This window comes from Tympanuchus pallidicinctus, unplaced genomic scaffold (assembly GCF_026119805.1).
Source record: "Tympanuchus pallidicinctus isolate F22 unplaced genomic scaffold, pur_lepc_1.0 scaffold14, whole genome shotgun sequence".
NCBI lineage: Eukaryota > Metazoa > Chordata > Aves > Galliformes > Phasianidae > Tympanuchus > Tympanuchus pallidicinctus.
Window position 1 is genome coordinate 7,170,944 of NW_026294659.1, and position 25,576 is coordinate 7,196,519.

Sequence of the window (25,576 nt, forward strand, 5' to 3'; positions counted from 1 at the left end):
GCAGCCTGGGAGCCTAGGAAATCAGATTCAGTGCACAGTGGTTTCTCTCTGCTACTCCTTGCCACCTTCAGCCTTTCCTTTTCCCCACTCCTTCTATCTCACCCTTTTACTTCTGTAGCCCTGAATTTTGTTTTAACAAAGTCAGAGAGGATGGCACAGTAAGATGACACTGTAACACAGAATGATTTCAATTCCTCTCAGTTAAACTCTGTAGGTATTAAAACAGTGACTAATGTCGAAACTTGAAACATTCAGGCATTATTAGAATGTGACTCCCAGAGAAGTCATACAGCAAATACTTGACCAGAAGTGATTTTTCAAGTTCAGAGAAGCATACAGGGCTGGCAAAAAAAAATGCCAAGAACCACCCTGCATGGCCTAAATATATTCAAATTCAAGATACCTGATGGCATCGTACTTTCCTTGTTGATACAAGTACTCTTGTTGTATGGGAACTGCTGAGTCACAGCATGAACCTCTGGTTGATCACCTGAGGCAAACAATGAGTCAGCCCTGGGAGCACAGGTAAAGTCAATTCACCTGTGCTGCTGGAAGGGATGGAGCCTGGCTCCATCTCTCCGAGACCTATTTAAGAGCTGGCTACCAGTAGGTAAGAATCTTCTTCTGGAGATACCTCCTTTTGGAGTTTTCTAGTGAGCCCAGGACAGTGGAAGCCCTCTATCTATTCTTTTTTGGTGTAATAACCTGCTTAGCCAAACTCTCTTGTATATTTCTTAATTGTAACATCTATATATTCATTGGTTATACACTTCTTTAAACCTCTCTTCTATTTAAGTAACTTTCATACTGGAGATACCAGTGATCTCAATGCTATAATTGTAATTGTGGCAGTGTATAATAGTAAAAATGTTAAACTTTTCTAACTTCATAGAAACTTCTTTAAGATTCGCATTTTATTCTTTAGGAAAAACTATGCAATCATCAAATTGGATTTCCAGAATGTAGTCAAGTTCTGTTTTCATGAAGGGGGGTAGGAGAGGGGAAGAAAAAGTTCAGAAGCCATTTCAGAGAGCAGTAGCCTTCCTCACAGCCAATGCACCTTCCTTATTGCTGGGTGACTAGGAAATGATTTCAGGAGCATCGGTCCTTTTCCTCTAAAGTCAGATTATTTAAATACTACAGCTGATTCATCTTATTCAGATTATTATGTCTGTATCTGTTACTATATTCTTTCAAGAAGGGGAACAAATAAAGTGTTTTGGTTTAGTTTTCACTTTCTGTTTTTGTTTTTTTTTTTCCTTCTCTTCATTGTTCTCATTCAAAGAATTGCTTTGGTTATGAATGAAATTGTTTTTCAGTAGTTCAAATTGATTTCTGATATAGCTACTGTTTGGCAGAGTAAATCCTAAAAGTAACATCTCAAAAATAATATCTTCAGAGCGGTTTAATGTGCTACTTCATAAAGCATATTTTCTGGCTATGTCTGTATAATGCTGCTCTGAATAATAGGAGAGAATTTTATATAGAGAGTAATCAAAACTAGCAGAAGACAACTAACAGCCTGCCTACTGCAAGAATCTGTATGAAAGAAAAAAACTCCCCTGAAAATTTTAGCAAGCTATAAAGAAACAAGAAAATATATAAAATATATATATATATTTTAATTGAAGTAGTGTAATTCTAACAGTGATAGATTCCAGCTGAAAGCTACAATTGAAGTTAACTGGTATTCATGGTTATGAATACCTTTCAATACTGTTGCAAACCTCCACGCAATTCCAGCCCAGTCCACAACACTCTCATCAGTGCCCTTACCATCTGCACCACCACCTGGCACAGGGACACAGGAGACACACTCCATAGGGTGTAGCTCAAGTACTGATTTATTGCTGCACAACAACTACCTGTATATCGTGACACACGACTGCCCCATGCCCCATTAAACACCACCCAGAACCACCCCCTGCAACAACCACCCACCTTAGTCCACATATCACCCACACCAAGTACTGCCCACAAGTACCTACTGAAAAGTAAACGTTATTTTTCCTATCAAATGAATAATCAATTTTGGGGCTGCTCTTTTTCATCTAGCTCCTAGAAGGTATCTTCCATAAAAATGCCTGTTCATAAAGCCATCAGCTTAAAAATTAATAGATGGAAATGAAGGAAAGTATTAGAGGAAAACAACTATGCCATTAATATCATCTAAATTATGATTTTTCTGCTTAGGTCTTGTTAAAGTACATTGGTAAAATGAAGCCTTTGAATGTTGTCTCCAACAATAAACTAAAAACTTCCTAATGAATTTAGAAACAGCTTCTGTCTTATTTACAGAGGAAATAATCTCCAGAAAGATCAGAAAACTTCTAAATGCATCACCTTCTAAGAAGACAACAATACTGCTTCTTTCTATTTCAATACTGAATTGTGAAGCTAGAAAAACAGGGGAAAAAAAAAAAAAAGAGAAAAACTAAATAAATTTCTCTTGCAGACCTGCCTTCTAAACTTTATTAAATATCTAAAAAACATAAGGACTGAGGATGGATGATGCTTTTTTTTTCTCACCTTTCTAGATTCCTGTGTGTTCTCCTTGGAATCAATAAAAAAGTAATAGTCTCCTATTGAGAAAAGAAGTTTCCCTCTGAAAGTATTATTTATGATCAGTAAAAGAAAGCCACTACAGTGCCCAGAAAATCTCATCGAAAGTATTAACATAAATACACTGAGATGGTAAGGAAATCACTTTACATGTAATGTTCCACTATAGAAGAATGTCAGCTGACAGCGAAAATAAATTAAAAAAAAAAAGAGTTAACTTGCATGGCCATTTTCAGACAGCTACACTTACAGGCTGGGATACATCTCATGGAAAGCTAGATTTAAGCAAGTGGATTAGTTTGAATACCATCAAATAAGGTCAAAACCAGAATGCATCATTTCATAGTTGTTATTCATTTTTAGAACTTGATTCAACTCATTCTAAAGAAAACAAAATAAACCAAAACAAACAACACCCTGCCCCCTTCCCCCTGCACAAAAACATGTGCATGCAGAAAACAATCAAATAAAAGGGACAACAAAAAAAACAAAAGCTAACCACACTTTTTTAGGTAACTTAAGAACTTGGATTCTTTTTTGAATACAGAATCCAGGAAGTGACCTCAGATATTACAATCTGATCTAGTGATAAAGCTTGTTATAGAATTCTAGTCAAAACTTTCATGTGTGTATCTTCAGTTTCTTAACAGGATGTTTCAACTTAAATTTTCTTTTTTTCTGGCTATGACAATTGTCACTGTTTTCATAACTGGAGAGAACAAAGTCAGTTTTAAAGACAAATTAGTGTATTTCAGTAGAAATTATGCCTCCTCTCTTTGCCTGCCAATGAAACAACAGACTAATTCTTTTCTAGTGGATCTTGCATGACAACGAGTCAGGCTATTTGCACGGCTGCACCCACATCTTGCATGATTCATAGCAAGATAGTTTAATCAAATGTACGTAGAGGCAGTGCAACCTCCTTTTCTGCCTTAGAAGTAAATGATAACTGGCAAACTGGAACCAAGTTCTCACTTGGGCTCACCCAAACAAAATACGAAAACCAGCATTTGTCTTTTTAACTGAAGGCTCCATCTTCTTAACTACTGAGGCTATGGTTTGCACGGATCATGAACTTATCACAGATTTCTGGATTTCTTTCTGTCACAGGGCAGATGGCCTGCTGAAGGTGGGAGTAAGTACTCCTACAGGAGACTGCTACTGACTTGCTTAAAGTCAATAGCTCAATGAAATGGTCACTTTTGTCATGCATCCCACTCATAACTTACTGGCTGATGCAAGGTTCCCAAAGTAACTGCCCTATTAAAGGCAAGAAGTAGCAATTGAGATTATCAGTTCTCGCATGTTATCACAGTGCTTGGAAAAGAGAATTATTTTATTACTTTTAAAAGAGAAACACCTGTACACATCCCAACACTAAGTGACAGCTTTGTTATTATTACAACCCTGCAAAGTCAGACAGTATTGCCTCCATTTCACAGAAATGTCCCAACACCTATATATTGGAGTTAACCAGAAGCTATTGCTTTTTTCACACCCAGGGCCACAAAACCTTTTATCTGATGTCTAACTTTCAAGAAGTTTTAACAACAAAAGCCACTCTCATTGGGCTATCATTCCAATTAAATAGTCCTTTCAATTGACACAGTATTCATGCTCCAAATAGCTTTAAGAAGTCCTCTTCTTGATCCTTTTGAGAATTTTAAATTTGAGACAACTTTGCCATCTGTACTCAAATTGAGAAAATTATTTTTGATTGAAAACTCACTTTCTTTGAATGATAAGGTTCTATGATCTGGCCCATAGCAGAAATAAAGAATAAGGAAGTATGCAAATATTTGGGGTTTTTCCTTCTTTGGCTTTTATTAGATAGAATTTTTCATGCTCTGAAGCAAGAGATTTTTGTTAATCTTCCTTTTGTTGAGACAGTTTATAATGTAGCAAAGAAATGAATTTTCACAGTACTGAAAGTTTTTCATCCAAAAGGAACTTACCAAGTGGAGCACTTCTTTATTACCAGGCACTAAAAGCACTTTAAAGCAAGCTGAATTTTATTTTCACTAGATGATTTTGATTAAAGAAAAAATTTATAGGTTACTAATCATACCTTCTGGGTCAAAACTTTTACTCAGACTCGTTCAGCTGCTGAAGTTAAATAACTTGAGATATTAAGTGACTGTCAGCACTTCCATTTCTCTCCTTCCCTGGCAATTATCATAACCTATTTCCCATTAAAACATTCCAATCTATAATTAATCTACTTTTTCCCCTCAGCACTCATTATTTAGCATGAGAATAACAAAAGCAACCAAGAATTCTTCAGCTTAAAAACTTCCCATAGCTTGCAAACATTGGTTTAAAAGACAGGATTAAAAGAACTATTAGTACTTCATCTTAGCCATAAGTTCTTAAAATATGTTGTTTTCTATAATGTACAAATTTGGAATATGAGAGACACATATCCTAGATTCTGTCTTATGCCATTTAAGGTATTTCCTAAACTCAAGAGACTTGTGGGGATAACAGGCCTCAAAGAGGAGTCTAAATCAACAGCATCCCTTCCCTTCAATTAAATTTTGCATCTTGAGATTTCTAACGAACATGTAATCAGTTAACATCATTCATCCCTAGCAAGTAAACCTCTTAATCATCCTTCCATTTATAATCCGATTTTTAAAAAAAATCTAGAAGTCTCAAGATATCCGTATGAATTTTTTTTTGAAAATTCTGCAGTCTCTCTGGCAGCTTTTCTGATCCAAATTAATGTCCAGGCAAATAGTAGCCTATGCACGTCAGCTTTCCAGTGTAATATCACCAGTTGTTTATGTGTTAATAAATAATTTGAATCTTTTAGCTACCTAAAAACTGAAGGATGTGAAGGCACCTAATAGTATCTCAGTGAATTTTAACATGAAATCCTCTTCTGCTTTAATCTTTTTACTTAGAGTATTAAGCTCCAAATCTCATCTCATAACCTACACTTCTTGATGTGAACTCCCTTTACATGAATGAGTTCTGTTATCAGACTTGTTTATTTGTAATTTATATACACTAAATTTATCATATAGTATTATAGTTCTAAAGGTATACATTATGGAAATATTATAGTAACTGAGATTCTAAGATCAAAGTAGGATGCTTTGACCTGGAAATATTTATAGCTGGAAAAACAACTATTTATTTCCAGTAAGTAGGTTAAAATCTGTTCATTCTATATTTAATTCTAATTTATTTATTTCTAATTTATTTTTATTTCTAATTTATTCTAATAAATAAATGTCCTTACTTAAAGTGAAATTGAGTTTTTGTTGGCTTAGTGACTACATTTCTTTCCCATCAAGTTAAATTCTGATGTGAGAAAATATCCAGTAACAAGTGTGTGTGCTGCTACACACCACTAGAAACTTGCCCAATTATATATTTAGCATTCACCTAAAAAACAAATCTCCCTTCTTCCTTTAGCATTTTAAGACCAACATAATACATATTTCATTCTCTTTATTGATGCATCAGTCAATGTAACCCTATTCTAATTGATATTTCCTCAGTTGTCTTCCACTAGTGATTTTTCTGAGCAACCAAGAACTATGCACATAATTCCAAAGGGCTTCATTAATTAAATTGCAGAGCTAAAAAATTAAGCACGCTACAAACAAACATTATTAATTGTTGCTTAAAGTATGGATTAGGGGCATAGCAAGTCCCAGTGGATGATGTGATACCTAAACAATTAAAACACATGAGAAATTGGGAAGGAAATAGCACAAGATTCAACCTGGTTGAATATTTTAATTCACTTACAGAAATGATTTATTTGGGAAACAATGCTGAAACACAGCATGAGTAATGATGAACAGAAAATTACACAGAATGTGATATGGCAGCAAATAAACCTATGCGATTATTTGTCAGAACAGACTAATGATTACAATTTGACAGGCATGTCTAAGGCAATGCAACTGTAGAATATTAATACAAAGCCAAACATTCAGAAAGAAGTCAGAAAAACAAAACAAAAAAACCCAACAAAACAACAAAACAGGCTACAGAACACAGAGACAAAGGACAAAGCATTAGAGAGGGTCTGCTTGATCGGGATGAGGTTGCAACCTTTAGAATCAGCAGTAGAAAATAGAGTATTTAGAATATTGCAATTTCTGATGTCTGTGTGTTCTGTGGGTATGTGATGAGATAAACACAGAAAAGTTGGAAAAAAAAATAATCAAAAAACCAGACCCTAAGCATATGAAACTTCTTCTGTGTATTCATGGGACTATTGTAACTCCTAGTTTCTTCATCAGATTCAAGCAAGAACACTGATACTGCAACCCAGTTTCCCATCATCCCAAATCCTACCTGCAGCTCAATGGAATAGACTGTCTCTGTCCCTTCTCAACTTGGAAGAAGATGGTCAAAACAGGCAGAAAATGAGGGAAGACTTTTCACTCTATGTCACTGATTATACGAAGAATGGTAAGGCTGAACCTTACTGCCATTAAGAGCAGCACTGCCATAAGCTATGAAATGGTTCTACAAAAATGTATAATGGGAAGCCCGAATTATACCATCACTAAAAATCCAGAGCTAACATGATTATTATCTGTAAATATGAATACAGCAGCAGAAACACATGCACACTTAGATTTTGTAACATTTATATTACTATAATCTCATAGAAGCATTTAGTCAGTCTTTAATAGGGTAATGATACACGCATGCATTATTCAACTCATGCCACAAACCTGTTTTCTTCTTTTTTCAGTTTAGTCTTGTAAAACTGCATATTTAATACAAATATTTATACACAAAGATCTTACACATGAGTCAATGTAATAACCATAAAAAGCAATGTTTCCTAACTTCATTTTTTTTGCTTTATTTTTGATTTAATAATCAGATGTAAATAATTCAGAACATAAAACTTCAGGAATACAATGGTTGACTTGAAAACTATATACAATAGTAGCAGTAATGCAAATTAATAGAGAGCTCTTCATAAGTCAAGTTGTCAAGTTCATAACTTCATGCAATATTATAATCCACAAATCCACTGCAAAAAAAATCTTATTTGTTCTGTAACATATGTATTTCCACCAAATTAAATCCCAGATACTTAAAATTGTCCTGGTTATATGAGGAAATGTCTGTTTTTATTTTGAATCTCCTAATGCAGTATAATAATTCCAATAATTTACTACCATTAAAACTTAAAAAATTCTTGATTGACATATGGCCTCTGGATAAATCATTTGTTCACATTTTGATGAGGAAGTGTACAATTAATAAATGTACACTAAGCAGCTTGGCGTGGTTAAGATGGTATTTTACAGGTTTATAGTTAGAAATATTACTGTGGTAGAAAGACAACCAAAAATGAAATGCTCACCCATGTCCTAGGCTCACACTAGAAAACCCCAAAAGGAAGGATCTCCAGAAATCCCTTACATGGGACCTAGGAGAGGTGGAGCCAGACTCCACCCCTTCTGGTCACACAGATGAATTTCCTTTACCTGTACTCCCAGGCTGAGCTGGTCCTTTCCCCAGGTGATAAATCAGTGGTTCAGACCGGGACTCCACCTCTCCTAGACCCCACTTAAGGGCTGACTGCCTCAAGAAAAGGATATCTGGTTGGAGATCCCTCCCTTATGGAGTTTTCTCTATGAGCCTAGATCTTTGGAGACAGGTGAACGTTCTTTCCCTGTTTGTCCCTTTTGCCACTGCACTCTTCTATCACCTTTCCACTGCATTAATCTTTCCAACTGTAACAATAATATTACACTGTTTTGAATAATATATGTCCATTGAACTTGTAATAGGATAGACCACAGGATTTGTAAAAGGAGTGAACACTTGAGCAGATTTATGTTTACTTTTCAAAGTAGCTATGTAACAGACACCAGACATCATAACGCATTTGTAGTTTAGAGTTCACAGCTAGTAATAAGTGGCAGTAGTTTAAGTGGTAACTCTTCACCTAAACCAGTCCAAATATCTAGAGATAAAGTCCAGCAACAATGCCTCAGAACAAGTAACTTTATCACTTTGAATTCAATAAACTTCTTAATTAACCAAAAGTTTTCCAAGATTTCAGAACTGGAGTGAAGAAAACAATCATTTTATTTTCTAATAATCACAAAGTTTGTTTTTTTTTGTGCAACTGAAGTAATGATTTCCAAGTTCTAAACAGCATTTAACTTGACTATTCCAAAAACATTATATGAGAAACAGTTTCTGTCACCTCTCTCTTCCCACTCTTCCTCCCCTCCCCATTTTTTTTTTTTAAATGCATACTGACAGTGTACTAGGGAAAACATCACTGAATTTTAGGATGGGATAGAAAACTAATATATTCTCCCTTGGCACTAGCCATGTCAGGAAGAGTGATAAGACGAACAAGAAAACAGTATTACCACTGTATACTACCGGGTATAGGACAGAGTTAATGACTTGGTGAACTACAGTTCTGACAGGATGTTTTTCTCCTCTTCTCTGTACTATAGGTATGATGAGATACAGAAGTATGCAAAGTCAAGATCAAACAAAAAAGGTATCAAATGGAAAACTGAGTCTCATTATCACTTAATAATGGTGCCAAAAACCTCATGTCATCAGTGCAAATTAAGGAAAAATACAGAAAATATGAGTGAGAGAGATTAAATGAGGTTTTTAATCAGGCTACACAGTAAAGCATAAAAAACTAGATAATTGCTTCACCTAAAAAGAACAGCAGAAATGTCATCACAAAACTTCAGAGTTTATTTATTACAAGGGCAGCACAAACTAGACAAGATGCAGAAAAATGACAGCAGGCACTAGTTCTTTAGTTCATTAACTAAAGAATTACATGTTTATTGCTAGAAGTGAGCATGCAGACACTTCACTTCTTGCTGCTGCTGCCAATGCTACCATACTCAGCTGTTTTAAGAGGAAATGAGACACAGCTCCCAAATTCAGTTTTGGAGAGAACACTTCTTTGTGTGATCCCTCTTTTATTCCCAAAGCACACTAGCATACTTTTCTACACAAAATGCAACAAGCTTTGTCACTGAAAACTGCCACTATACAACATATGAGGTTCCAGAAAGACCTTTTTTCTCCAGCAGCTGTATGCGTAGAAGAGAGCGTTTGGCATTATTGGCAGGTCTTCCTTTTCTCTACCGTATGATTCTGTCTGTGCCTCAAAGCCAGGCATCAATTCACAGATCGCTACGCCACTGTTCAAATGTTTAATTACCATGCTCAAATGAGAAGAAAATGGATGTTCCTATGCCACGTTGTATCTGACAAACTATTGCAAACATTTCATAACAAAGCTGGATGTTAATTAATCTGAATATTTGCCTTAATGTCCTGGAACTCACTTGAATATTGAGATTATGTGCCAGAAGGAACAACTGTTTAAGACCAACAGTAAAGTTCGGTATAAAACCAAGACCATCAAATTACTACACAAGTTGTTTACTTGTCCTTTATTGTACTTGAGTGTATTTGAAAAGATGCTTAAGAAAAAGAAAAGTTTTCCTCTCTGACAAAACTAACACCAGAGCTATTTTTCACCCCAATAGATAAGGTAGTGCAAAGAGAAAAATGCTTACTGAATTACACGTAAAAAATAGTTACACTTATTCTTTCTGCTAGTATACACTTAAAAAAATAAAACTCATGAATGGAGGAAATGATAATATTCAAGGTTTTCCTCATTCCTGTGGCATCTGGAAACACATTTCACAAACCTATGCAAGTTCAGAAATACAAAGAAAGCACAGAACATGGAATATGAATCCTTTTTATTAACCTAAGATATTGGAGTCTCTATTAGCCTATAGTGAAATTCCCCTGTGACACACATAATGGGTCAATGTAATATAACAGTATTACTTGAAAAAGGGCATACTGGAGAGATAGTAAGCAAAAACCTTCAGTGTATTTTCTGAAGTTCATAGACAGATATAAGAATTGAGCCCCTCCAAAACTGTAATCAGAGTAAACGATCGTGCATTAACAGTTAACTACTAAAAGAGAAAACTTCAGGTAATTAGACGTTATTAAAAGGTACAGATTAATCTTAACAGCTTGATCAAAGCTATTAAAACTTCCATGTATGAGTTATAATTACTGATGTTATCATCCTTTAGTTCATTTGCTTAAGATATTTTGTCTTTTTCTAATATTAGCCCAAGTAAACTCATATCAGCAAAGACAGCAAATATCACCATCCCTCTTATTTCTCATAATTAACAATAATTCAGAATAATGAGAGAGAAACATAGGGAGCTGAAGACATTGCTTTTCCAGTTTCCAAACCATAAAAGAAAAATGTTAACAGAACCTTATATCTAAAATACTTTGAGAACAGTCTGTGACTAACAATCTGTTATTTACATTGCAAATGATCCACTGAAATCTTCTCAAAAAATCAGCAACTGTAACTTATATTGCAAATCCCACAACAGTCATCATTCAGCTGTGAAAAAACTTATATTCCTTAGCAGTATTGAGAGTAATTTTGGCGTTGCTGTTTTTCCATTTGTCATCCAAATTTGAACAGAAATCACTGTTTTAAAACAACCTGTTTCTGACAATGTTTGTTGCAAGGTATTCTGAGTTGAATGAGAGATAACTGAATGCCCACAAATACAGATTCTGAGTAACCAAAATGAAATAACACTTTTTTTTTTCTTCTACTTTGAAAGGGTCACAGAGAGCATTATCAAGATTTTAATCATCTCAGCTGCATCATCATAAATGTCTTACAACAAAAGGCCACTCTGAGTTATGTAGGTACACTCTGACTTCGGAAGTTCAATTTGCAGAAATATTAGTCCTTTCAAATCCTGCCCTCTTGTGTATAGATCTTCATTAAGTCTTCTAAATAACACTTTCTACGTTCCATTACTTTCCTTCACACCTTTCCTCTCTGCTTTTTATCTTTCCTCACTTCCTTAGTGAGCACCAAACATAACGAACAAAGACTCAGTCAAGAAGAAAGAGTTGATTTCTTCATAGCTTTTCCATAACAGAAGAGGAAGAAAACCCGTCCCTATATGCCTTCTATACATCAGAAGAAAAAATACCAACCCACCCACATTGACAGTTAAAGTATCTTTAATTTTTTTTTTTTGCTCTGGAATGGGGCCAGCATTCCTACAAATTGTCTGAATAAAGTTCCTAACTACATATCTTATTCTTTTAGACAAGTTTGTTTGCTCCTCTTCCCCAGTACTACGAAAATTCTGACTGCAGAATAATTCCATAGGACTTATTGCATGCTGGATACGTAGCCTATTTTTGGAATTGGCATCAAGCAGTAACTTCAGATAGTTGTAAGAAAAGATTCTGATTAACTGAATATTAATTTTATTTAGATGAAATATACAGCTTGCTATTTTTAAGAGGAAGTTATTAAGGTAATGTTATATAAACTGTGAAGACATTATAAAACTTCATAGACATGATATAATGTCAACATTCCAATTTTATCAAACTACTTTAGGATATGTATATAAGTAAGAATATTATTATTAAGATGAAAGGGTAGAAGAAATATTTTACTCTGCTCCATATTTTAAGACGTGCATCCTCAGTATAACTACAAATGAGTATCATAGGCTTTCTTAAGTTTAAATGCTTAAAAACTAAGTAGGCTTCCCACTTCAAAATACACAGCTGATGTAGAAAGTGTTATTTAAAGCATGGCCTACCATTTCAATAGAACAGAAGAAATGTTCCTACGAGTTAATACATGTGAGGAAAACAGCAAAAACTATGAACTCTGTATGATGCAAAATATAGAAATTCTCACTTAAAATGTGGTCTATATCTCATCTATTAATGTATTCAAAATGGAAATAAAATTCTGAAATGTTCTAATAGCTGCTCATGAGAAAGATTTAAAACACCAACAGCCTCAGAAACAAACAGACAGCTTCTTATGGGGTGGGCTTAGAATATCAGCAACCTCAGAAAAAAATCTACAACTTCATTTATAATCCAGAAAATCAGTCCTTGATCAAATAAAAATATTTACTTTACAAAATGTAATTGCTACTCATTGGTAATCCTTGGTCATTGGTTTGGGGATGTGTCTGTAAATCATCAGAAACTTTAAAAAAATAAAAATGAAAATGAAAAACAAAAAACACAAACCAGACACCTTTCTTCTTGATTACCATATGAGTAGAACCTACCAAAGATCAGGGCTTATTGAATTGCAGCTTTGAAGATTCTCGAAGTCTGTAAATGGAGTGATTTTTTTTTTTTTAAAGTGTTCACAAACACTCATGTGTGATGCTTTGACAAATATTAAGTTATGTCAAAATAAAGGTTCACCAACTGCAAAGTCTCTTTCCGCTCTTACTAATACTGGTTGAACTTTCTTAAGCCACCACCGTGAAAGAGTTTTTCAGTGCTTGACTAAAAAACTGCACATACCCTTGCCAATCCAGAAAAAAAAAAAAAAAAAAAAAAAAAAAAAAAAGTTTAATCAGAATTGATTTCTACACCTAGAAAATAATGAATTAGTAATTCCGGCAAGCACATAGAAGTTCTAAATTAAAACTTATAAATAAAAATGCATTTCAGCCTTTAGGAAGCCAATAGAGAACCAAACATTGTCACACAATCTGCTATTAAAGATATTTTAATCTCAAATTAGGAGTCCTGACATATATACACAATTTAAAGTTACATAAGTAGTACGCTGGAATCTTAAAAAAAAAAGATTTTCCACTGGCTGGCGCACCAATACTTCTATTTTTTTAGTCTAGAAACAATTTTGGGTATTTTTTAAAAGACTGATAAACATAAGGTACTGCTGAAGAAAACTGTTACAGTTGCACAGATTCTCAGGGATTTTCAAGTAGATACAGAATTAACTGTTGTTTTTCAAAGGCTTGCTTTATTTTATTTTATTGCTTTATTTTATTTTTTATTTTTTAATTTGGAATGAAAAAAATAGGTGGCAAGCACCACAATTTACAGATTTGAATAGCAAATAATTACAGCAGGCATTTGGAAAACAACCAATGTTTTAGGAGTTTTTCAGCTGTTGGCTAAACAACTGCAGCTATCTTTGCCAAAGCAGAATAAAATGTGCACTAATTGAAAGTAATTTCTGCATCCAGAAAATAATTTCTTCATTAAACTGTTTTAAGATGTTCAACCAATTACTGCTACTCTATCTACTCCACTGTGCAGCCGATTTTTGAATTTCAATCTCATCCGGAGTTTATAAACTATATTTTTTTAAGTGGAACTATTTGACAGCACACAGGACATGCTCCCATCTTTGACTCTCAAATCTTACTAGCTGCTCCAGTTGTGAGTTTTGCTTAAGATGCTACTCTTAATTCCACACAGTGTAAAATACCACTGTCTTAAATTAAGCCATCACTTCTAATAGGGTTGGTTTTCTTTTTTCTATGTACACAAATAGATTTTTCCTTATATTTATCTTATGTAAATACAAAAGATACAAAGTTATTGTTTAATCTTGAGACAAACTCTACTATATTTAAACACTAGGAGATTCAATGCTAGATTTTAGACCAAGTTATACATTTAGTTAAATTCTCTTTTGTTATATCAGAAGTTCACTGTGAGGTAGACCACTAAGGACTAATACCACAAACATTAAAAACTAGATTAACTAGTGGATTAATAGGGAAACTGTACGAAATTGAATGAAAAAAATCAGATCACAGTATGGAAAAAGAAGATATTAATATATATAAGAGCATAAAAAGAAAATACAACAGATGACGACCAACGAGTACTTTTTCAAACATGGCCATATAAGGAAGCAGAGAAGATAGAGAGGATTTTCCTGCCACTTCTGAGTTAAGCTGATTCTCCTTATTATCACTGATGAAAAATAATACAAGCCTAGGTAAAGATAATATTCAAGCAAAAAGTTTTATCTACTATCAGGAGCTAAAATTAATTAAGATAAAATTCTCATATGTCTAGATACAAGTATCCAGAGTTTGAGTCTATAGAAGATACGATCTGCACGCTCTAATTATTGAAACAGCAATCAGATTCTTTTCAAGATACCTTGATATCAACATGTACACATTACAACTGCAGACTCAAAAAATTGCTTTAGAGCTTGCACAAACAGAGAGTGCTTATGCTATGTTAAAGCAGTGCAAAATGAACACCAAAGTATATTTTAAAAAATTGTATTCAGTTTATGATTTAATCTTGCAAAATATCAAATATTTGTGTGAAGAAATAAAGCTGATTTACAAGCAAATGCATGAAAAATTGATAATCCACTTAAAGAACATTTTGTACTGACCTTCAGGATCAAGGAGCTTCTCTATGCCCAGGTGTTGCCTGGCTATGTTAAACGCATGGTCTAATCGTTTCACAGGTGACTGCTGAGAAGCAACAGCATTCCAATCAAACAGGTCTGGCCTATAAACAAAAACAAAAACAAAAAAATAATTAAGTTTCTTCTTTTTCAGTGTTAAATTACATATTTCTTCTGCTACGCATCAGTGTCAAGTACTACTTTTTACTTAATGAAAGAATGTATTTGGTCAGATTTGGTCAGTATTGGAATTAATGAAGCTGGGTTTCTAACATGTCATCCATTTTCATCTTCAACACGTTAAGAATTTTTCTTATTCATCATTAAGCCCCACTGGCCTACAGCCTCATTCCCCCAACCAGTTGTTTCTACCCATTGTGCTCTGGTCCTGTGTCTGCCCAAAATGCCTGCAGCAGGTTTGCTCTCTCAGTGTATGGGTGAGAAGAATCGTGCTGTGGCTGTGCACACTGAGATTAACTCACAGCAAGCCAAGCAGGATAAGTAACTGCTGTGTTTATTTTGCAGCCTTTCTCCTCTCTCCAGTACCCAGTTTTTTACAAGTCTAAGAACATAATTGCTGCTGAGATTGCCAACTCTCTGCTATATCTGATTGAAATTGGCCAACAGGTTCAGCATATCATAATGTGGGAACATATGCAGCATAACTGCACATGCCACTTCTCATACCAAAACCTTTAGAAAAACACATACTTTTCAGATGAGTACAAAATTGTACTCCAGTCATGGGTTTTAGCTGATGTGAGCCAAAGGCCTACAGCACAATTTAAATGTGCTTACAGGAAAAGACAGCACCAGCAAAATTGAATTACAGCTGAGATACATCTGAGTACTTGTACTATAAATTGCAGTATTTACAACATAAATAATGTTAATACAGCATGAACTTTGGCATTTCATCTAAGAATTACCTATTAGGATCAGAATTTGCTACCAGGCATTTTCGAAAAGCAAGTTTAATGAGGTGATCAATAATTAACATGCATAATATGAAAAAAAAACAAGCGCACTATTTATGATTTTGACACAATGTTCTAAAACAAACCACATAAATATATAATTTTACCTACAGATAAATCAAGTATGATCTAAACATGTTACAATGTTGTCATTAGTTACGAATGATTTGCTTACATTTTTATTAAATTCAAAAGTTTATTTTAAACAGTGAGTCCTATAGTTATAATAGATGGCAAAAACGTTAAGTAGATCAGACTCCAATAACTTCAAGAAAGCAAAGGAAAAATGATATTTATGTAGCAGTAATTTCCTAGTTATGTACCCTTGCTGCCTAATTTCTTCTGAGAGGGGAGTGATTTACATAATAACAATTAAGTTTTTATAAACTATTTTGCCTCTTTATGCAGAGGTTTTTAAATATTAATTACACATAGACTACTGCTATTAATTTCTCCTTTCCCCATCAGAAAGATTTCAAAATATTAAATTTTGCTGGAGACAAGAGGCTGATGGAAGAGGAATCTTAAGGGGTTATTATCTCTGTCTCTAGTCATGGATGTAGTAAGTCTGTGAGCTCAGAGACAGGCTTGTGTACCAAAATACAAGCATTTTCAAAATACAGATTACGTGTGCACAATTTCTTGCATCCTGCTGGTACTGTATCTGGATAGGATGGAGTTAACAATCTTCATAGCAGTCCGCTGTGTTTTGGAATGGTGGTTTAAACAGTATTGAAAACACATACTTTTTTTCTTTTGCTTTTGCTGCACTCACACAGTATCAAGGCTTTTTCTTCCCTCCACATTCCTGCATGTAAGCTGGTTTTGTGCAGAAAGTAGGAGACAGGACAGGTGACCCAAACTGGCCAAAGGGACACCCCATACTATGCAATGTGCCCAGCAAGAAGAACTGAGGTAAAAGAAGAAGGAGATTGGAATTTCATCCTCTAAGGCAGTTGTTGCTTAGAGACTGACTGGGCATCCATCTGCTTGTGGGAGGTATTGAGTGACTGTATTTGCAACACTTGCTTTTCCATTCTACTTTCCTTCATTTATTTTTCTGACTTACAAGTTTTCTTGCTTTAGCTCTTCCTATTTTCTGCTCTGTCCGGAGGCACAAAGCAAGAAAATAGCTGCTCAATTGCTGGTTGGGTTTGACCCACTGTTCCACTGCATCCTATATATTGTCATAGAGATGTTCTTCACTTTTTCTCTCAAATTTAACTTTTTTTTTTTTTCTTCTTTCTTTTTTCTTCTGTCCTATGGCATAGAATGCCTAAGCTCATACATCAGAATTAGCGAAGGGAACACTGTAGTAATGACAGAGCTCTTATTTTCCTGAAAAGCTCTCCATGGATGTCTTGGACAAACATTACAGGGACTACCGCATCAGTGACAAAAGCTTTTAGGACAAGGAAAGAAAACCGAACTATCTGAAGGACTACTTCCCCCTCCAAATATTTTTTTGGGTGTCTGATTTCAAGTTCCAGTCATATTTCTTCCTCTGAGCAGCACATTGTTTTCACAAAATCATAGCTGGTTTGTTGAGACAAGATTTTATGTCCAAGATCATGGTTTCTTCTAACCAGTCTGGATTCCATTGGGCAAGAACAAGAACATTTGGAATTATGGTCATCAGTAGTATCTTGGATATTCAGTGTTATCCACCTTCTCAGTATATCTCTCTTTGAGATGGCAAAAATTTGAACTGAGACACAAATATAATAGTAGCAAGAGCTCTACAATAAACCAATGGCAGGTGTGTCATAATATATTTTCTCAATATAATAAAAATAAGAATAAAAAGATGACAGCACAGATTCCAAGCTGACTCAAAGGTATATACAGGCACCTACAGCAACTCAGCTCTTAGAAAATGGACTTAAATTAAGTATATATGTAGAGAGAGATAGAGAGAAAAAGCTCTCTTTGATCCAGCAGTAATCTAACTCTGCAGATTGTCGCTCTTTTGGAAGAATGCTTTAGCATACACATTTCATCAGTTCCATCACTAGATTATGGTCTTATAATGGTAGTTTGATACGTCAGCTTCTTGGCATAATGTCTCTAAATGTTTTGATTTGTGTATATACAGGGCAATATGACCAAGAATGACTGCAGGGGATACTACAGCCTAGAAGATTAAGAACAGCAGCATGTTGCAAATAGTTCTTAAAAATCCATGAAACAACAGTGAAATAGAATGTTTACTAATGGCAAAGGAGTTTTAAATATAAGGCTAAGCCGGTGTGAAATAGATCAGAATAGAAATCAAATGGAATACTGATTCTCAGCCTTCACTTGCTCTCTCTGTGTTGTTCAAAGCACTTTTCACAATCTGCAATTTGGTTCATATCTGACAGGCAGTAAAGCAAAGCAGACATGGCTAGGAAGTGTTCACCTCCCTCCCTGAAAATATAAAGGCATACACATTAAAAAAAAAAAAAAAAAAAAAAAAAAAAAGAGAACATATTGAACTCCAATCTCCAATTAGCCACCAGATAAATAGCTACAATAGCACTGACCTTATTTATGACACATTGAGCACACATTGAAAGTTTTAAAGGCTTTGACTGTAATTGTACTACATTTATGTATATAAATGTAATACGTAATCATAGAAAGATTTTGCTCAGAAAAGATCTTCAGGACTATCTAGTTTCCAGCCTCTTAATAGAACAGATAAACTTTCTATCACTCAGACTGCTCAGGGCCCCATCCAACCTGGCCTTGAACACGTCCAGGTGGTGTTTGGAGCAACCACAGCTTCTCTGGGCTTCCTGTGCCAATGCCTCACTCACCATTCTCATAGTCAAAAATTTCTTCCCTATCCAATCCAAAACTGTTACCTTGTCACTGTAGGCTCTAGTAAAAACGCCTTTCCCATTCTTCTTACAAGTTCCCTATCCTTATACACCTAGGGAGATGGTTCTACTTAACAGCTACTGCCTTGCTATGTCAGTAAAATGCAGAACATACCATTCACAGAACCATACCCAGAATTTATATTCTGAATATTTGCAACTCAAGCTCACTGATGTGCCCTTGAAGCTTTATCAAGAGACCTGCGCTCCACTGCTTCTTGAGCTCAGTATTAAAAGCAATTGGAATAGAGCCTAAATGTCCCTAGAGATGCAGTGATTACACAAATGGAAACATCTACTCCACACAACCTCTTGAAAAACAACAACAGAAACAGCATTAGAAATATCTGATAAAAAAAATAATAAAATCAACCATAAACACAAGAAGGGATGGATAAAAGTCTATGAGAGAAAGCTTCCTGCTGAGTACTGATCTCAGCATATTATATGTATTTAGTGCTTCACACTCGTATCTTACTTCTATTCCCTTCAAGAGGGCATAAGAATATTCATTCAGATAAAATTCCATAGTATTCACTGAAGATCTCCCAGATACAAAAAACAAGCCATCCAGCCCTCACTGAAAATATCATATAAGAAAAATGAAAATATCACCAATGACAGGATAGGGTGGGATTGTTTTTGTTTCATTAAGGCATGTTGAAGTAAAAGGGAGCACATGAGGTGAGATTAGTGCCTCATGCTAAGCCAATATCTCCTCCCAATTAACAGCCTTCAATCCTTCCACATCTCAGGATTTTAAGGAATTTCTGAGTTGGAGACTTTATGTTTTGTGCACACCTTTTTAATGAGAATTTAGCAAGGCTGTCCAAAAAGGTTGTGTTTCATGTTTTCACTCCAGCCTTAAGATTTTTGCACCTGAATCATGAACAAAGACAACCTAGGGCTACAGAGATGGGGAAGGGTCCAAAGGGGAAGATGTATGAGAGCAGCTGAGGCCCCTCCCTCAGCGTGCTCAGCGCAGAGCAGAGGAGCTGAGGGGAGGCCTGATGGCGGCTGCAGCTCCTCACAGGGAGCAGAGGGGCAGCGTTGAGCTCTGCTCTGTGTGACAGCGACGGGGCCCGAGGGAATGGCATGGAAATGCGTCAGGGGAGGGCAGCTGGGGGTCAGGGAAAGGGGCTGCACCACAGGGCGGTGGGCACAGCCCTGAGTGCTGAAGTTCAGGAAGCGTTTGGACAACACTCTCAGATATATGGTCTGATTTTTGGGTAGTCCTGTGTGAAGCCAGGAGCTGGACTCAATGGTCCTTCTGGGACCCCTCCAATGTGTTGTACTCTATGATTCTGTTACACTTAGTACTGCCTATGAAGTTTTCGGAGGGCAGATGTAAAAAATGTAACAGTTGTAGAAACAGAAGGTTGACCAAAATACAGCAACTTTCCATTGTGCTTATTCCTTGACTTCACTTACGGTGAATATAATGCTTTCCATATTGAAGTGTTTGTTCTCAAATGTTTTCACAACTACTTATCTTGAATTACGTTGAAATATTATCCAGCATCTGAATTGAATTGTACATTTAGCAATGCAAACATGATGTAAGACAGGTTGATGTGTTTTTTTCCCTTTATGAAGACCAAATGGACACATAGAATATACCGTTAGTTACACCCTCCGAGTGCAGTAACATCAAAACCAAGAAGAGACGTAAGAACTATTTCCCATTTTACCTACAGTTGCCTTCCTCCTGATACTCTTCTCTCTTTCCCCACACCACTCAGAAGGAACCACCCACAAAGTTGGTACAACAAAAGTGTTACAGAGCCTGTAAATTGATGATGAACATGTGGAAAGTGTTGAAGGATATATCAAAGATACAAAATTACTATGAACTTCATATAGTTTATAAAGTTTTCTATTTTAAAATTTACACGCTCTTCCTTCAAAACTATTCTCAATTATCTGTTATGAGCTGTGAAAAGTAGAGTTTGCAAAACAGTTAATTTTCATGAAATCGCAGTTGAACAACATAACTAAAATTTCAACCCCCTTCCCATCCTCCACTGTATGTCGTGTTTTCTGAAAGTAGAATGTTAATTAAATCTATTTCTAGCAAACTACAATTTAAAAACTTAGGCAGTCTGCCAATATTTCAAATGAAGCAATACATAAGGACATGGTCAAGTGTTTATTTTGATGCAGTTATAAAAAAAAGCTTGAAATATTTTTAGAAGAAAAATCTAACTGTTAAAATACTAGTGTGGTTTAGATTCACCACAGGAATAACCACAGAATTTAGGAATCGATCCTAACAACTTCCTACTTCCTGCCAAAATACTGTTCTTTGCACTTCAGTATATAAATATTATGAAGCAATGTCTTTGTAAGCAAATAAAATGAGAATGAGTAAGGAAAATTTAATGTTTGTACTTTCTAAGGGACTGATTCCTATAGACAGCAGGAAGAAATAACTAACAGTATCAGAGAAATCTTCCCTCACTTCTGGAGAGCAGAACTGAAGAAACAAAAAATTCAAACAGGGAAAACAAATTAACTTCAATCAAAAGTGTTTCTGTTAATTGACTTTTAATCCTAAGTATTTAAAATACAAAGTATTAATAAAGCATATGATGTGGGAGACATGGGGTTTCACGTAGCCTGGTGATCATCCCCTGTTGTCAGGTTTAAATTCAAACTGTCTACTGTAAGCACAAAGCCAAGACACTCTGGCATATAAGAAGTAGGCACCTGCATTTTAAATTGGCTGAAGTAACTGCCAAGGCTTCTTACAAAAGGCTGTTTATTCTTTTATGGGATAGAAGTAGATGAACAGTCAGAGTATATTAGCACACCTATTTTATTGATTGCATCTTGAATCTTGAAGGCCAATTCAGTGCTCCTGCATACTGAACATAAAGTGCAACGTCACTGAAAATCAATACAGAGGACACACTAAGCAATTAAGCATTAAGCAGGCTCACCTGAAAAATTACTGACTCAGGGCTGCAAAGAATATTGAATCTCCCTCTGCGACATTTGCAGATTAACTCAGTGATTAGCAAAGTCCAAAAGAAGACAACTAGTACATCTTGGAGTTAATAGAGACGTACCTCCAAGAATCTGAATGCATGCTCGCAGTTTCCTAGAAGATTGCCCAAATTCCTAGACTAGAGACAAAACTTCAATAAAGAAAATCCTTTTTACTTCCACTCAGGGCAGGCTCACTATGCAGAATGCTATGGAAGATTTATGACAGCAAACATAAGATGAGCAAAAAAGATGTTCTGCTGCTATGTTATAGTGAAACCGAATGAAATGCATAGATTTCAGTGAGTAGGAAATAAACATTCACAACTAGTGAGCTCTGCATTGAACAGAAGACAGCACTGGATAAGATATAACTTACAGATACTTAGACTGTTGTCTAGTGCTGAGGTAGCCTAAGTAGGATGGAGGCACCTATCTGCATCCCAAACCAAGGACTACTAAGTAAGAGCCTCTGTTTAGGAATCAAGAAGTCATTTTATAGAGCTGGACAGAATGGAATTTGTCATTACTAGTTTCAGGCACCAGGTGATGATAGGCAGTATTTTTAAGAAGGCAATTTGAGTATTTCAGTATCAGATACCTTCACTAGGAAACAGGCAGCCCAATATCACATCTAAGTGAAAAGACATATGACAACTCTGGCCTTCTGCTAAACTGATTTGCTAAAAGCCATATCAAAATAGTTAAAATGTCAAGCGATAATACTGATTTTAGATTTTGAGTTTACAATACTAACTAGCAATCCAATGTAATTTTAGCATAATCATTTTCTGGTTCTTTTAAAATATTTTTTTTTCAGATATATCTAATTCTATTTGTTGTTGTTGTTGCTGGAACAATCTGACAGTTTCCTGTTATTTATTAATGTCCTTCTAGGAACTTTATCACTAGATGTCAAGTCTAGACTGTTCATTTTGTAGTGAAAGTCACCTATGACAAATAAAATACTTGAAGCATTTGCATAGGCATTTACTGCTTTAATTTGAAATTATTACTCAACAGTTTTTGTGGGAAAGCAAAAGACTACTTCAAGCCCTTAAAAAAAGAAAAACTTTGTAGTGCTTTGTGAAGCACACAGAAGGAAAAATCAAAATGTCATAAAACAGACTAAAACTTTCCAGTTTCACAATCTATAACATACACATGAAATGAAGAGCAGCTTGTAATGATCATATTGTTAACACATTAAAACTCTCGGTAGCTACTGAAGAGTAATTTATAGGAATAGTGATATGCAAAGAGCCTAGAGATGCATTTATATTTGCTGTAACCTTGGATAAGCATTAAGTTTTCACCTTCTCAGTGCTCACAGTGCAGTGAAAATAGCACTGATAGAACTATATTCTGGAAGATCCAGGGAAAGATTTTGTTAAACTCCATTAATTACTTCCCCAAAATAATAATAAATGTGCATTCTCATGAGCTTTCATCTAAAATTAACACACTAAGATGTATATATGATCAAAAAGAGAATACACATGCCTGTTCTAAAATTAATTAGCCTGAAGAAAGCTACATTCTTCTAAGGATGTAGCTAGTAATTAGCTCTACAAATGAGTTATTAATAGACAAATCTAAACCAACACTTTGATATGACAAATAAAGAGCATCACTGACCATGGAATATCATCATTTTGAGTACTCATCTCAGTAGTAACAAACGTAATGTTACCCACGTATTTACCAAAGTAAAATGAATTTGTTTGAGAATGTCATGATCTTCTAATTATTATCTGCATGTATCTCATCAGTCTGTTAATGAGCTTTTTGTTATACAATTAAGTGGTTGATTTTCCTTGGGAAATTATCCCCAACAACAATCACCACTACAAAAGTAGGAGAGCTTTGTAGATGTATTGAACTCTGAATGCAAAGATCTGAATGAAGTTCTTAATGCACAGTGTCCAGTTAAAGATGAAATTCTCCAAGCACATTACCCAAGATACAGTTTAACAACATATCTAAGAGGGTAGAACCATGGACTCCACTGGCAAAGTGCTATCATTTTGAGAGCAGTGACCTTAATCAGACAGTTTATTCAGAAACAGTTACCTGAGGTAGTGAAAATTCTGGAAATACTTGTAGATCTTCACTAGTAAATTTGAAAGACAGTCTCTAACTGTACTTTTGGAAGTATTTAGCAAAATTTTATTTTAGGCTTTTAGCAACTAACAAAATATTGCTTGGCTTGTTGTACTAATATTTTTTAAATTCCAATTATCTCTTGCTAAATAGAACATATTCATACCTGTTCAAAAACTTAAATGACAATCCGGAGCAGTCAGCTGCCTTGCAGGTCTATCCTCTTCAGGTGAGAGGTACAGAAGTATGAAAGGCAGTTCAGGAGGCTTTCCACATTTGAAAATAAGTATTTCTTTGAAACCAGTGGTGCCATGAGTCCCACCAGCTAGACCTTTAAAATAGACTGGCTTGCATCTTTTCCTTAATCCAAGTATACAGAACCACTAGAGGACTTTGAATCTCTAGAGATAAAGTTTCATATAGCATATACCAGAAGAAGTCAAGTACTAAGAGAGGGAGAATACTAAAATCAGCTGGGGAGCAACATAAAAGGTTTTGAAAATAAAGGCTACTTTCTCCAGCTCTGTCTTTTCAAGGCAAATCCATACTTTCAATACAGCAACTGTCAGAGGCTTTCAACAAGCACTACACTGTGCCTCTCTAGGTGCCTAAAGGAAAATGTTTTCCCTCTAGGTCAACCTCAAAGGTTTAATTTTGGATTTACTGCTTGCTTTTCTTGAAAGTTTCCAAGCCTGTGATCCTCTATCAGACTCTCAACTTGCTATGCATTGAAATTCCAGGAAAGGATCTGAGCTGAGAACCTTCACTTACACTGTAGGAAAGCTCAGATCCTCTTCCTCTGCTAGAGGTTTTCAGTCTGACTGTGTATCTACCTAGTTGACAGTAAAAATCACAGAACAGATACACCATTCTCAAGTCCTGTTGGAGCCATCTGTTATAGGCTCTGAACTGAAAAGACTGAAACAATGAGAAGTTAGTTTTCCTACCTGTGACTGTGAAGGAGTGCATTGAAAGCCAATCCATCAGACCAGCTACTGGTGAAATTGATAACATTGACCTGTGGGTAATTACGAGTTGATTGACGGACCCAGCTCAGCAGAATCTTTTCACTGTTTGTCTGCTGCAGTCCAGCCATGATGTTTTTCATTACATCTTTGACCTGCAAAAAAACCCAGAATCTCATCAATGACTGAGCATCCTCATTTAAAGCTAAATCATTTTTTGATTCCCAAAACCTCCACTTGCTTAGATATAAGCATTGAAGAAAAACCTCCTAGGTAACCAAAGAACATACTTGGTGTCACAGTACAATGACAGTGATCAAACTGGAATAGATAAAAACAACTGATGCTGACTTGTTGTCTGCCATTGCCGTTGCACTCGGTAAAATCACCACTGTTTCCCATGAAGTGCTCCATGAGCAAGCAGAGAAGGTACATTTGCATGCACTACTTATTGGAACAGAATGCGTACAAAAGCAGCCTTTCTCTTTGTAGTTTTCTTTGCTCTGGAAATGCATCCATAGTTAATAGAATATAACAAAGGCTGATAAAATTATAAAAAGCATCTTTCTCTCATCAACAAAGTTGAAGTAATACAAAGGTAAAATAAATAAGAACAGTAGAGAGCACAATATTTTCTATTTCAGCATGTAAACTGTATTTGCATATGTGTACCCAGATGAAAAATGAATTTCACTGCACGTATTGAAGGAACACTGTATATGTTTCATGTTTTGAATTTTGTTTCAGAAACAGTTAATATTCCTCTTTCATCAGAGAAAGCTCACCTATCTCTAGTTACTGCTTTACAGAGCAATTAATTCTGAGGGTTTATAAAATATT

General features: G+C 35.3%; 1 protein-coding gene across 15 annotated transcripts in view; it reads right to left on the minus strand.

Moving 5' to 3' along the window:
* The window catches only part of DMD (dystrophin), a 1,043,395-nt gene that overhangs the window by 746,640 nt on the left and 271,179 nt on the right, over positions 1–25,576 (minus strand). For all 15 annotated transcript variants that reach the window (XM_052674157.1, XM_052674152.1, XM_052674148.1 and 12 more), the window contains exons 6-7: positions 24,719–24,891; positions 14,825–14,943 (exon numbers count right to left, since the gene is read on the minus strand). In XM_052674157.1, the coding sequence (XP_052530117.1) occupies positions 14,825–14,943; positions 24,719–24,891 (292 nt within the window). The remainder of the gene's footprint in view (positions 1–14,824; positions 14,944–24,718; positions 24,892–25,576) is intronic.